The sequence below is a fragment of the Cetorhinus maximus genome, chromosome 19, assembly GCF_964194155.1.
Source record: "Cetorhinus maximus chromosome 19, sCetMax3.hap1.1, whole genome shotgun sequence".
NCBI lineage: Eukaryota > Metazoa > Chordata > Chondrichthyes > Lamniformes > Cetorhinidae > Cetorhinus > Cetorhinus maximus.
In genome coordinates, this window is record NC_135897.1 from 66879371 (window position 1) to 66893602 (window position 14232).

Sequence of the window (14232 nt, forward strand, 5' to 3'; positions counted from 1 at the left end):
CATGAATGGTATTGACCACTAACAGGATGCTGCTTTCAAGTCAAAAGGATGTTCTGCCTATCACACAAATGAGTAATGTGGTATATGAATTTCAGTGCCAGTGTGATGCTAGGTATGTGGGCTGTACGTCCCAAAGACTGGTGGATAGTATCAAATAGCACATCCCAGCCACTGTTTGCAACGGGCAAGGTACAAACCATACCCAACTAACCCATGCTTGCAAAACTCAAAACACAGCGTCCAACATTAGATGTGATGCTGCGATTAGACAACATTTGCTAAATAATCCTGAGTGCTAAGAATTTTGCTGACCACCAATTTAAGATTGTCATTTGGGTGTGCAGTGTGGTGCATTTGCGTGTGCTGGAAGCTACATATATTAATACACAGGACCCTGTTCTTTGCAGACAGAAAGAACATGCACACGCATTGCCTTGTTTCAGCTAAACAAAATAAGTGACAGCCATTCGCTGACTCATTCCTCAGGGCAATGCCTTGACCAATCAGGGTCTAGCTGTCTAGTTCAGATTTCAACAACTGTTGGCAGTTAACTGTCAGTCACCATCACTAGTGCATTCTCCTAACTAATCAGAGTCCACTTGCAAACTAATCAGCACTCTCTTCTCATACAGTATAAATTGTTGTTTTCCCCTTACACTGGCATTCTTGCAAGGTGTTCTGATGAGCGCAAGATGAAAAGCTTCAACATATCTCTTTTCTCAGCAATACTCAAGTTCTGTACTACAAAACAAATATTAAGGTCCTCAGTGAACAATCACATGGATCTGGCAATGGCCATTTTGTTATGAGAATGAAATGAAGATATGTAGATATGTCTGGAGCCACTGGCATATCAAGTGAATAAGGAATCTTATGTATCTGATGATGATATTAGTAAGGGGAACAGGGAAAAAAGCTAGTGTGAGGACAGACTTTGATGGGCAGCAGCGATTAATGAAATGTCCTTAAAGGCTTCTACAGGGTTTTAAACAAGATTCTGATCCAAAAACTCTTAATAGGAGAATAAATGCTTTTGCAAATTACTTCTTTGGAACAGGTGGCAAGGCCTTGGTTAAATGACTTTTTAGAACTCACATGGCTTACTCTCATCCCTCCAGCTTATTCAAAAAGCATTTAAATAGGGTGAGCACTCTACAGAAAATGGACTTGTGAATAATTACCTAAGAAACGCATGGATATAACACCGATCAGCAGTAAAATGACAAGAGATCTTTTACTGAGAAGCAGAGGTGAAAGGCCAAGACTCAAAGTAAGACTTCTGCGAAGTTGAAAGAAGCTGGCAAGAAGGTTAGATGAATCATTAAGCTATGCTTAGACAACAGCAAACTTCAGTTTCAAAAGCCGCTAGCAAGAAAAAAAATTACGGAATTGCATTTATGGGTGATTTTTTTTCTCAAAAAGAAAAAAGAGAAATATTTTTTTCACAGTGAATAGTTAGGGTTTGGAATGCACTGCCCGGTAGTGTGGTGGAGGCAGGTTCAATTGAGGCATTCAAGAGTGCACTGGTGATTATTTAAATAGAAACAACCTGCAGGGTTACGGGGAAAAGACAGGAGATTGGCACTCAGTTAAAATGCTCAGAGGCCGAATGTTCTCCTTCTGCATTGTAAAAATTCTGTGATTTACACCACAATCATAAATAGGCATATAAAAATGTTTACAATTTTTCTACAAATACTGAACAGAAAAAGGCTCCCCCACATTATTGTATGCTAATGCTCTATCTCAAATAGTGAAATGAATGGAACATTTTTTAAACTCAAGGCATGAGCGGACATGCCTAAAGTAATAAAAACAAAAATCTACTGCGGATGCTGGAAATCCAAAACAAAAACAGAATTACCTGGAAAAACTCAGCAGGTCTGGCAGCATCGGCGGAGAAAAGAGTTGACGTTTCGAGTTCTCATGACCCTTCAGCAGAACTGAGTATAGTTAGGAGAGGGGTGAAATATAAACTGGTTTAAAGTGGTGGGGGGGCCACGTGCATCAGTTAATTTTCACCTAAGCCACAATCTGACTATAGTTGCGCTAGATTTGAATGGAGCACATCAAGGTTCTTCATTCTGAAAATATTGTTAGTTTCAGAATTATCTTTTTTTGGAAAACAAGTTCCTGCATCCATACACCAGTCAGGCTGGAAGCCAGGTTTTTCACTATTTTGTTACAAATGGACTGTGATCAGTGTGTTAAAATCAAGACTCATCACATCTTCTTCAGTTCATTCTTTTGACCACAAAAATGCGGAACACTTTAGGTTGAGCATGTTTCCTTCCCCACACAAGCGCAGATTTTGAAACCCGACTATGGCATGAATCACTTTTATTTCCATTAATGCCCTTTTCTCTCTTCTTTCAACCTTGGTTGTGCAGCTTTAGCCCATCACCTAGGGTTTCTCAATAAAAGTAATGAAATAACTGGTTATTTGTGTCAAGGATGTGTTATAACCGAAGTGGTGGCAGAAGTGAAACAATTACTTTTGAATTTAATGTCCTTTCTGGCTTCATGTTGTCATCAACATCAATATTCATAAGCTATACATTTTGGAACATCTGAATATGACAAGTCTTCTTTCTTCCAGATTTTCATCCCCGATCCTTTGTCTCTCAAACCCGCCACCTCTCCGGCCTGGAATCAGTCATGAACACAAAGCTATGAGGAGCCGCTAAAACAAAAAAAAACCTGGAAAAACTCAGCAGGTCTGGCAGCATCTGTGGAGAGGAGCACAGTTAACGTTTTGAGTCCGAATGACCCTTCAACAGAACTAAGTAAAAATAGAAGAGGTGAAATATAAGTTGGTTTAAGGGGGGGGTGGGGACAAAAAGAGCTGGATAGAGGGCCAGTGATAGATGGAGATAACCAAAAGATGTCACAGACAAAAGAACAAAGAAGTGTTGAAGGTGGTGATATTATCTAAAGGAATCTGCTAATTAAAGGTAGAAAGCAGGACAAGCAAGGTACAGAATAGCCCTAGTGGGGGTGGGGTCGGGGGAAGGGATCGAAATAGGCTAAAAGGTAGAGATAAAACAATGGATGGAAATACACTTAAAAATAATGGAAGTAGGTGGGAAAAGAAAAATCTATATGAATTATTGGGGAAAAAAAGGAGGAAAATCGGAAAGGGGGTGGGGATGGAGGAGAGAGTTCACTATCTAAAATTGTTGAACTCAATATTCAGTCCGGAAGGCTGTAAAGTGCCTAGTCGGAAGATGAGGTGCTGTTCCTCCAGTTTGCGTTGAGCTTCACTGGAACAATGCAGCAAGCCAAGGATGGACATGTGGGCATGAGAGCAGGGTGGAGTGTTGAAATGGCAAGCGACAGGGAGGTCTGGGTAATGTTCTGCAAAGTGGTCACCCAGTCTGCGTTTGGTCTCTCCAATGTAGAGGAAACCGCATTGGGAGCAACGAATGCAGTAGACTAAGTTGAGGGAAGTTCTCTCAGTTCCATCGCCTCCGTCACATCTGTTCTGATGATGCCACTTTCAAAAACAGTTCCTCTGACATGTCCTCCTTCTTCCTTAACAGAGGTTTTCCACCCACGGTGGTTGACAAGGGCCTCAACCGTGTCCGGCCCATCTCCCGCGCATCCGCCCTCACACCTTCTTCTCCCTCCCAGAAACATGATAGGGTCCCCCTTGTCCTCACTTATCATCCCACCAGCCTCCGCATTCAAAGGATCATCCTCCGCCATTTCCAGCATGATGCCACCACCAAACACATCTTCCCTTCACCCCCCCGGCGGCATTCCGCAGAGATCATTCCCTCTGAGACACCCTGGTCCACTCCTCCATCACCCCCTACACCTCAACTCCCACGGCACCTTCCCATGCAACCGCAGAAGGTGCAACACCTGCCCCTTTACTTCCCCTCTCCTCGCCGTCCAAGGGCCCAAACACTCCTTTCAAGTGAAGCAGCATTTCACTTGCACTTCCCTCAACTTAGTCTACTGCATTAGTTGCTCCCAATGCGGTTTCTTCTACATTGGAGAAACCAAATGCAGACCGGGTGACCGCTTTGCAGAACACCTTCGGTCTGTTCGCAAGCATTACCCAGACCTCCCTGTCGCTTGCCATTTCAACACTTCACTCTGCTCTCATGCCCACATGTCCATCCTTGGCTTGCTGCATTGTTCCAGTGAAGCTCAACGCAAACTGGAGGAACAGCACCTCATCTTCTGACTAGGCACTTTACAGCCTTCCGGACTGAATATTGAGTTCAACAATTTTAGATCATGAACTCTCTCCTCCACCCCCACCCCCTTTCTGATTTTCCCCCTCCTTTTTGTTTTTTCCAATAATTTGTATATTTTTTTCTTTTCCCACCTACTTCCATTATTTTTACGTGTATTTCCATCCATTGTTTTATCTCTACCTTTTAGCCTATTTCGATCCCTTCCCCCTACCCCACCCCCACTAGGGCTATCTGTACCTTGCTCGTCCTGCTTTCTACCCTTAATTAGCACATTCCTTTAGATAATATCACCACCTTCAACACTTCTTTGTCCTTTTGTCTGTGACATCTTTTGGTTATCTCCACCTATCACTGGCCCTCTATCCAGCTCATCCTTTCCACCCCCACCCCACTTAAACCAACTTATATTTCACCTCTTTTCTATTTTTACTTAGTTCTGTTGAAGGGTCATTCGGACTCAAAACGTTAACTGTGCTCCTCTCCACAGATGCTGCCAGACCTGCTGAGCTTTTCCAGGTATTTTTGTTTTTGTTTTGGATTTCCAGCATCTGCAGTTTTTTGCTTTTATGAGGAGCTGCTTACTTAATAACCAACAATGCAACCTGATGGCTGATTACTGGACGTGGCAAACTGACTATGGCAGTTTGTTCTGCCACCAAGTTGGTACAATTTTGTCAATCAGAGCTACCACAGGTGGGCCAGAGCTGAAAACTTGTTTTATAAGCCGAGGCAGATGAACCCAAGTGGCAGAAAGACCTACAATGACTTTGTTAGTAAGCAAATTGCCATGCTCCAAACAATACAAATATTTTAGATCAGCATATATTAATATTTTCTCATCAAATCCAAGAATCTGGCCTCTTCTGAAGATAACTTTTAACCTCCAACTCCAAGAATGTAAGTTAATTCTTTTTAAAACACTAACAATGTTTTTTGAGAATATTTAGAGATTATTTCTAACTCTTTATATTGCTGAAGTAAGTTCATTTTACACAACTTACAATTTCAACAGCTGAAGTTTTTTAACCATGTTTTCGTATCTACACAGCAGCAACTGACAGTACCTAAAAAAAAATTGCTTAGTGAGAACATAAGTGAATCTCTTGTGACCAGAGAAGGGAACTGACAAATTTTAAAATACCATATTTTGAGCTTTCTGTTACCAAAGTCCAAATGCTAACAAAAGTTGTAAAGGCTGCATTTCAATATAGACTGAATCCATACCAGGACAAGGATGCTTATTCTTCTGGTGTTTACACTCCTCTGAAATCGAATGCAAGCTGACTTTGTGAATAACCTCCAGAAACAGTCTATTAATTTATTTACAGCACTGTGGTTATCTTTGAATCTCTCCTGTTTTACCACAAAAACAATTCAAATTTTTTTTTGGTTGTTAGTGAAGGTATGGGGTCCATTTTGATAATGTTACATGGAATTTGTTAGTGTACAATTTACTTTGGAAATGAAGAGGAGTTGCTGCTGCACCTTTCGTTACTAAATAAGAGATTCAAATTTCTCACTTTAGTAGACAGTGGATTTTGCAGTAATACAATAGGTTTTATGCATGCATGATTACTGCAGAAGTTGTCTGTAGTTCAAATCTGGCAACATCAATTACTAATTTGGTTGTAGAGTTTTGATATTTCACATAATTAAACATAAATAGAGCTTTGAGTTCCCCTTTCTCACGTCAGCTTGTTTCACACTCGTTAAAATATACGTCCTGGGTCAGGTAATGTCTACATTTTCTATCTTTTTTTTTAATATGAGCAACACATACCGTTAGGGTCTCCTAGTCAGCATGAAGAGTTTTTCTACGTTAGCGACAGAGATAGAGGGAAAGAGGATAAGAGACAGGTGAAAGGATAGCTTTCAGTATCTGAGACAGAATAATTTGCCTACATGAGTATGAAAGATCATTTAAGAGATACGCTAATTAAATAAACTGAATACAATCATGACGTACATTGCAAGGAATGGTCCGTTCTATGGTTCAATATTTCATAAGAAAATATGTCATAGCTAATGCATACAAATTGTTCTTGTCTGGTGAGAAGATAGGTAAACAGCATTAATCTACAATAAAGGCCTAAAAATTCTTCTGTTTCTATATCCCAATTTATACGTAACAGCACATTTTGTTGAAGTTGCATTGTTGACATAGCAGTCTGCATTCCAAACCATAAAAATCATTTAAATAAACTACTTACGTTACAGCATGAAAAGAAAGTCTATCCAACTTTTGAAAATATCCTTTAACTTACTGGATTTTTAAAAAACCAAAAACAGTAAGTATTCTGTATTACACAAAATGAAAACAATAGAAAACATTGTAACATATGTGGGAAAATTAAAAATCAGTTCTAGGGCATATCTGACATTTTATTGGTTGCACAGGTAGGGAAATTGTAAGAATGTGGGTAGAATCTTTGGACATGATACAAAAGTACTATTGCAGTCCTCAAGATGTTTATATTTTTCAGCTCTGCATAAATGTACCATCTGGTTCATTGTTTCTTTTAATTTAAAAATAAAGATCAGCAGGTTTGGGTAAAATAGAATTCAAAAGGATGAAGATAGTCTTGCAGCTCTAAAAGTATTCTTGCAATTCAAAAGTTAGTCTACACATGCAGATTGGGTAGAACCTTTCACCAGCTAATTGCACTGCCTAAAATATTAGATCACCAAATTCTGTGCATATACCGTTTGGCTTCATCTTTATTCTAAATGTTGGGAGCTCTGTAACCATTTGACCCTTTCCTGATTTGTATCTCTCTCAAATGGCTCAGCAACAACAAGATATGGCAGACAATACATTTTTAAATCCATAAAAAATATGAAAATAATAGCACAAACCTAATTCCACTCTGACTGTCTTTTGTATAAAAATGCTGTGAAGTCTGGTCTGGTGAAAGGAACCACACCTAGTCACAATTTCAGGCACAGAATGAAAAAAAACGAGGATCTATACAAAGCCACAAACTCCACACAAGCTGCTCAGTCACCTTGCTGTGTGAGCCAGGCCTCCGTTTAATGGTATTGGTGTTACTGTCAATCTCAAAGAAGAAGTGCGGTTCAAAGCCATTCTGTTACAGAAAGAAGCAGAGGAGAAAGCTTTAGGCAAGAGAGTTCAACAGCTTGCAAATAATTAGCGAGGGACAGCCTTGAGGAAAGATGCCTAGAGTATTCTGTCTTATTTCAATGACTTACAAAAGTTATCTGTGGTAGTTATAGCTTTCCCAAAGAAAATGCACAAGCGCACATTAAAAGGTTGTTACAGAATCGTATCAAAAGAAACTTAAAGTTAACTCAATTTCTAGATTTTAAGAAACTGAAAAGAAAAAATCAAAGTTGGCCGGTGAACCAATATCAGAAGCTTTTATTCTAGCTCTGAAAAAAATGATTTGAAATTATTCCAGAATAAATTTAATCTTTGAGTCAGCAAAAGTTTAATCAGAAATTCCAAAGCATTTTACTCTGGACTTCACTTTGTGGACTTGACTAGCTTTTCTCAAATTAATATTTTATCCAATCGTATCACATTTTGTAAGAAATGCTTTTTTGAGCTAAACTTTGAGTATTATTATACAGAAAGGGCTAGTGCATATCACATAAGACAAAACATGATCATAAACTAAAACTCAATCCTGTAACCTTACAACTGAGATAGTACAGGCAAGCTTATAATGAAACCTGGTATACTATCTGTTGATCAAAGCAAGGTACTGAACAAGTGCAATATGATAGCCAAACTATAGGAAAACTTCAATACATCAATACACTGGAATTAAGGTGTATGTGCTCTCCTGGAACAAAATTTACAGCAACCAGTAAAACTAATCAAGATATGTTACACATGTGGAATCTTCAGGGTGCTTTAAGTCACCACGTAAGAATTTTGGATGCATTGATCTAACGTTCTCTGATCAAGTGACAAATTTGGCCACCAAGAAAAAATATTGATGCATATGTAAGCAATACTGATATAATGGATCCATCCAATGTTCCCTTCATGAAAGAAAAAAATTGCATTCCACTCCTGATTACAGTTTACAGACTCCAAAGATCACAGTAATTACAGCAAACATTCGTCATTTTTCTTCAACAACATAAATACGTGCCAAAGCCCAGCCTTTTGGGGCAGACAGTCAATTTTGTCAGTGGTTCACAAGAAAAATTACCTTTCTTCCCACTTGCAATGGACGTTGTCAACATTATCCAACCATAATGCACAACAAGAGCTGCACCGTAGAAGTGAAGGTAGCGAGAACAGTTTTTTTCTCCATTGATGGTTGTGCACACACTTAGCTACGAAATGTTTGGAGATGAGCTAATGGTGTGAGTGTCACAGTTATAGGTATTTTTAATTAGTATGTGTCCCTAAGGAAGTTGGAACTGTTAAAATGAATCTATTAAAAAAAATACAGTTTTCCTCAAAAGAGGCTTTCTGGGTTTCCTGCTAGCTGTCATATACAGGAGTTTATTTTCTCAAGACTAGAGCGACCACATTTTTGAAATAGATGACGTTCCCTAGTAATGTACATACATTAATTAGCTTTATTGGGCATTTCTGTTACCAGGATTTGGAAATAGAATGGAGCAGATATGATTATGCTTTCCTTAGTTTAAAGAAATTAACAATGAGATTCCCATACTTAAGGATTTTACTGAAATTACTGTTGTGGTGTGGGGTGGACACGACTGGCTTCTATGTATGTGAGTTACAGCGCCCTGTTATGTCATGCAACTTAGGTGAATTCAATTTGCTTATGCGTGCATGATTTGGTTCTCTTTGTGCTAGTAGAGTAACCAGGAATGCTGCCCACAACACCTATTTTAAAGTGGTCAACGTCTGAGGGAAACAAGGCCAACAAGCTAATAATAAATTGGCAACTCGCAGACTAGAAACAATCAAGTGTGTCTGAGACACAAAATTCAGATCCACGTAACTATTCCTGAAAATCATATATTTATGCTTTATTCTTTTTAAAAGAAATGACTACAATGTATAATAATATCTTATTTTTGGTACAACTAAGTAAACCTTTTGACCCATTCAAAAGAACAACACAGACCAGAAATTAATGTTGGCAATAATAATGGGCAAAATGTTTAGTGTGTTGTTAAAAACTCCGCTGTTCCTATCCTATCCTGCACCAAGTTCAACTCACCCATTATCCTGTTTGCACTGATAGACAATGGCTATTGGTTTTCTAATTCCTATCCTTGTGCTTAAATTCCTTCAGGGTTCACCTCCTTCCTATCATTGTAACCCCTTCCTGCCCAAAAACACCCCTCTCAAACTCTCCATTCTTCTAACACTGGACTCCAGTACATGAACTCATCCTACATCCCAACTGTGCCAGTGTCAAGCTCTGGAATTCTCTTCCTAAATATCTTTATCTCACTGTCTTTCTTTGAGGCTGTCCTTAAAACCCATTACTTTGACTAGGCTTTTGGTCATCCCTGTTAATATGTCCAGTTTTGGCTCAGTGTCTTTTTTTATTGTACCTCTGTGAAGCATTTTAAGGCTTTTTTTAATGTTCTGTACAAATGCAAGCTGTTGCCCAATATTATTTTAACAGCACAACATCAACCTATTTATTTTAGCTTCACCTGTAAAGTTGCAGTGAAATCTGTACAAATACTCTTAAAATATCTCTAATCATTCCACCAGAATCTGGTTTTGTCTTTAGCTTTCAATAAGGGGCATGTCCCTAGACTTCCCTAGAAAATAAATCTCTCGCATTCAGCATTCCCATTCCCCTCAGAGGGTGGGATTTTCCGGCTGGGATGGAAACCTTGACCAACCAGCAAAAGGTCCGTTGACTTTGGGCGGGAATTTCCGGTCCCCTCCCCACCCAGTAATTTCAATATTCATTGTTGCTGCATGGACTGCAGCGGTTCAAGAAAGCAGCTCACCACCACCTTCTCAAGGGCAATTAGGGATGGGCAATAAATGCTGGCTTAGCCAACGATCCCTCATCCCATGAATGAATAAAAAAAATTCTCTCCAATAAATGTTCAAATGGTGGGTGCACCTGCAGCTAACTGATGATCAGAATATATCCCACTGCACATTCAGTGCAACCCGTCAACTTCTTGTGTTATAACTCATGTATTCATGGTAAGTTCTTCAGTTGTCAGCTTTTCTGGGGCTATTACTTTCTGCGCACCTGTTGTTCAGCTTTGATCGTTTTCTATGCCTGTAAACATGGGCATACCATATACACAGTCCAAAGTAGCAGCTTCAGAATTCAATCAACAGATCATCCAATTCTTATTATTGATTTTTGGGATCTACCAACAAGGTACCAAAATGCCAATTTTACATAAATTACAGAAAAACATATATGTCACATTTGCAAACTGGACTCAGTCTGCTTAAACTCATAGGCAGTTAAGTTGTGCAAAGCAATGGCTATTGATTCATATTGTCGCAACAAAACTCCAAGAGTACTGCTTTGGTACAAGCCAACAGATCTCACTTGTGTTACATCATTTAATGCGTCACCGGATCTTACAAACGAAAAAGTTATGTAGTTACTCCAGCACCTTCTAATCAGAAATAAAGGCTACAATATTATGCTACAACTTTTCCACTGCCTTGCTTAATTACCCCTATATTGGCAGAAGTTAAGAGAGAGAGCCAGTGATTTTTAAACCACTGCTTCTGTTGGATATATTTTTTGAAATCAAGGAACTACAAATAATCTGATATTAGCACTTGATCAGAAATTTGTACCTGTTGTGTGCATCATAATTTATCAAGATTACAGCTACAGAACTGAGGCTTTGTCAGGCAGAAAAGTGAATACACAAGTTAATACTTTAAAAAAAACCTCTAGTAAATAGTTTACCACAAAATACTTTTCATTAGATTATAAGTCCTATAGGTAGTTTACTGATTTGCTGCAAATCACAGTGAAATTTACCAGGTTCAGCACCTTCATAATGTTTCATTGTTCTGCAATGGACGAGCTGCTGCATGACCAATATAAACACTGATAGCAGTACAACAGTAAAATTGAACAAAACTAAGTTATTGGCGCTCATTCGCTTATCAAGTTTTCAGCACACAATATTCTGTATGTAGCACATAACTCTGTGTTATATTAAAACAATCACGTGTACTAAAAGAAGTCAACCTTGGATTCCTTGGATTTAATGCTGCTCAACTATAATTTAGCACACTCTAAAATGCAAGCAAGCTAGTCTCACCCATTACTGCTACACATCTTAAAAACTCTTAAATAACCCAGCCTGTGGAAAAATATGACATGACAGCTGTGATTGGATTTCACCTGGGAAAAAAACGATTAATCTATCTGGCAATGAAAAATAAAATGCTTTTAAAACATGCAGATCTATTTGTTTATATAAAACTATTTTCATGATTTTAGTAAGCTAACAATTTCCATGCCGTAAGATTAAATACAGCATCCTAATAACCTGTGAATCCCATCAATTTTCAAAATTCTGAGATCTGCCACATTTTTGTCCAAAAGTGTTAGATCAGTCATTGAAAAAAAATCAATGGACGGTTGTTGTGCTTTATATTGTGCTGTAGTACAGCCTCTAGGTGGTCTAATGACAAATAAAAAATTACCTATAACAAAGACTCAACACTATGGCAGCTTTGTTTGGCCACTGCAACGTCCCTCTGGTTGTAAGAATCTTGACATTAATATTGAAATTAATTATGATTAATTGGTTTAGTAGCTGCAAATACTAAGGTGCACAAGCAGCAAAATAAAAGAAACAGATATATGTAAGGTATCTCAGTGAAAGTAACCGATCAATGAAGAATTAAAGCTAATGTACCACAAATCAAAAAAATCCTTTTTGAAGAAATGAAAGTCAACAAATGATGAATTAAGAATTAAAGTCAGAAAAGATAAACAGGATGCAATAAACATAAATTATGCTTTTAATAAACCAAAAATTAATTTAATTTTAAAATTTTAAAAGTAAATAAAATTTACAAAATGTCATGTCAAAGTGAGTTTAAAAACAAGAAAGAATTTGAAAATGAAAAGTAGAAACATTAAAAATGCTAATTAGTGTTTTGGAGACACATACTGAAAGGCTTTTCTTGCAAAAACAGAGCAGTGACTTTGAAGGCATAACTAGTGGATTTCAGCTCACTTCTTAGTACAGCTGTCACTTAAAATAATTTGACCAGAAAACATTCTGATGCATGGGTAATCCAGAAGCTTTGAGATGTATATATTATATAAATAAAATTATATACATCTATTTTGCAGCGTGTAGACATGCATTCTGGTGATTTCTGTGTGCTCCACCGAACCGATGAGTAACCCATTGGTTATTACTGTAGATAGAAAATTCAGCAGGTGTGGAGTACATGCAACATAACATAATTCCATGCCTCACTGTCCAGGCAAGATTGGCACACCGTTACTAACTATGGATTCAAGTCTGAATCAGCTAACCATGAATAAATTACTACTCAGCAAAACTAATGTGAATAGCACAAACCACAGCAGATCCAAATTCAAGCTGAACAAGGGTCATTTAGAAAGTTCATGAATTTTCAAGGTTTGCACTTCCCACCTTCTTTTCAATTGTTTTGTTCATTTAAAGCACTTGCATAAGGACATAGTTAATTTAGTAATCTCAAAAAGATTTGCACTTTAAGGCTTTATTTCCTTTTCTTTAGAGCCCCTATCTTAAAGGATCTTTAGCCAACAGGGTTAAATCACCAATTCTATTACTAACAGGTGAGAATCGAAGAAATCTTCCCCCACTCCCACAAACTAGTGAAAGGCTTCTAGCAAAGGCACTTGATCCGAGACTGCTTAAGTACCTGGTTGGGAATAGGGCTGGAGGTTACATGAATGATATTCATGATTTGATCATGTCAGTCAATGAATTAATTATGGGGATTGCTTTGTGGCTGGGGAAGGGAATTTCTGTAGAGGGCAGATGAATAATGGAGTTGTGGGGTTTGATGAATATTTTTCTGCTTTGTTGGATTTCTTTTTATGATTTGGAAATTCTCATGTGCAGCTTTCTTTCAGATGATTACACAGATTTGCCAGGACCTTAAGTGGGAGAGTTAAGTACATGATGGGTAGATAGCACATAAAGCACGAAATGAGCAAGGCCCGTGTCTTTTCTTGTTCTACACTTATATTCTATTTCACTTATATTCCGTTTCTACTCTGTGTTCACTTAATGGAGATCATTAGTGCAAGGTCAACATTACAGTACAGTACTCCTTCCTTTATGTTTTGGTGCTCCTGAATTTATTATGTACAGTGTGGTGTCCACAAATCAGGCATTCAACTTAGAATTTTCCCCAGCCAACTAGTAATGCGGTTTCATTTGAGATACCCAACCACTCCTTTCACCGAGCAGTCCAAGTTGTCAGGCATTAAAATTTTGATTTGGGTTCCAAACCCAAAGCCTCGAGTAAGCCAAATTTGTAACCGACTCTCACACAGTTAGGATGAAGAAATGTGTTCAGGGCTCCAATTTAGACCTTCAGCACATCCACTCAGTGAAAGGTCAGCAAAACATTACAATCATTCAATTACTTTGTTGAAGAGAGCATTGTTAAAAACATTGAATCTAAAGTCAGTAATATTATTCAATTATTAATACATTATGTAGCACCTTAGCAGCAATTTAAAAAAAATATAATTTTATCTTCAACAAAGTGAGGAATTGCAGAACTGGGGAAGGAAATATTTATTACCCAGTACCAGCACGAAGTGCTTCCAGGTAAGATGTAGGCGTAAATTAAGGATCCAGCTCCTCGGTCCTCAATGAGCCGAACAACCAGTATAAATTATTCCACTTCCCACTTTGGCTATTTTCTAGTAAGACTGCCAATTGGGGGCCTTTTGTCCTGTGGACCTGCACCCATTATAAAATGAATGAAGTTGCCCAGATTCATTTCAGGTAGACATATTACAAGCAGTTGGATGAAATAATCTTCATCTCATTACTTTAGGCTGGATTCAAACTCAAGTGCAAGAGGGGAAAAAAAAGTGTA

The 14232-nt window shown here is 38.2% G+C and overlaps 1 protein-coding gene across 12 annotated transcripts in view; it reads right to left on the bottom strand.

The window, feature by feature from the left end:
• Positions 1-14232, bottom strand: part of lrch3 (leucine-rich repeats and calponin homology (CH) domain containing 3) — a 170990-nt gene that overhangs the window by 17529 nt on the left and 139229 nt on the right. For 4 of the 12 annotated variants that reach the window (XM_078564003.1, XM_078564001.1, XM_078564004.1 and 1 more), the window contains exon 16: positions 7214-7294. The exons of the other annotated variants lie outside the window; for them this stretch is intronic. In XM_078564003.1, coding sequence (XP_078420129.1) covers positions 7214-7294 — 81 coding nt within the window. The remainder of the gene's footprint in view (positions 1-7213; positions 7295-14232) is intronic. 12 annotated transcript variants of the gene reach the window in all.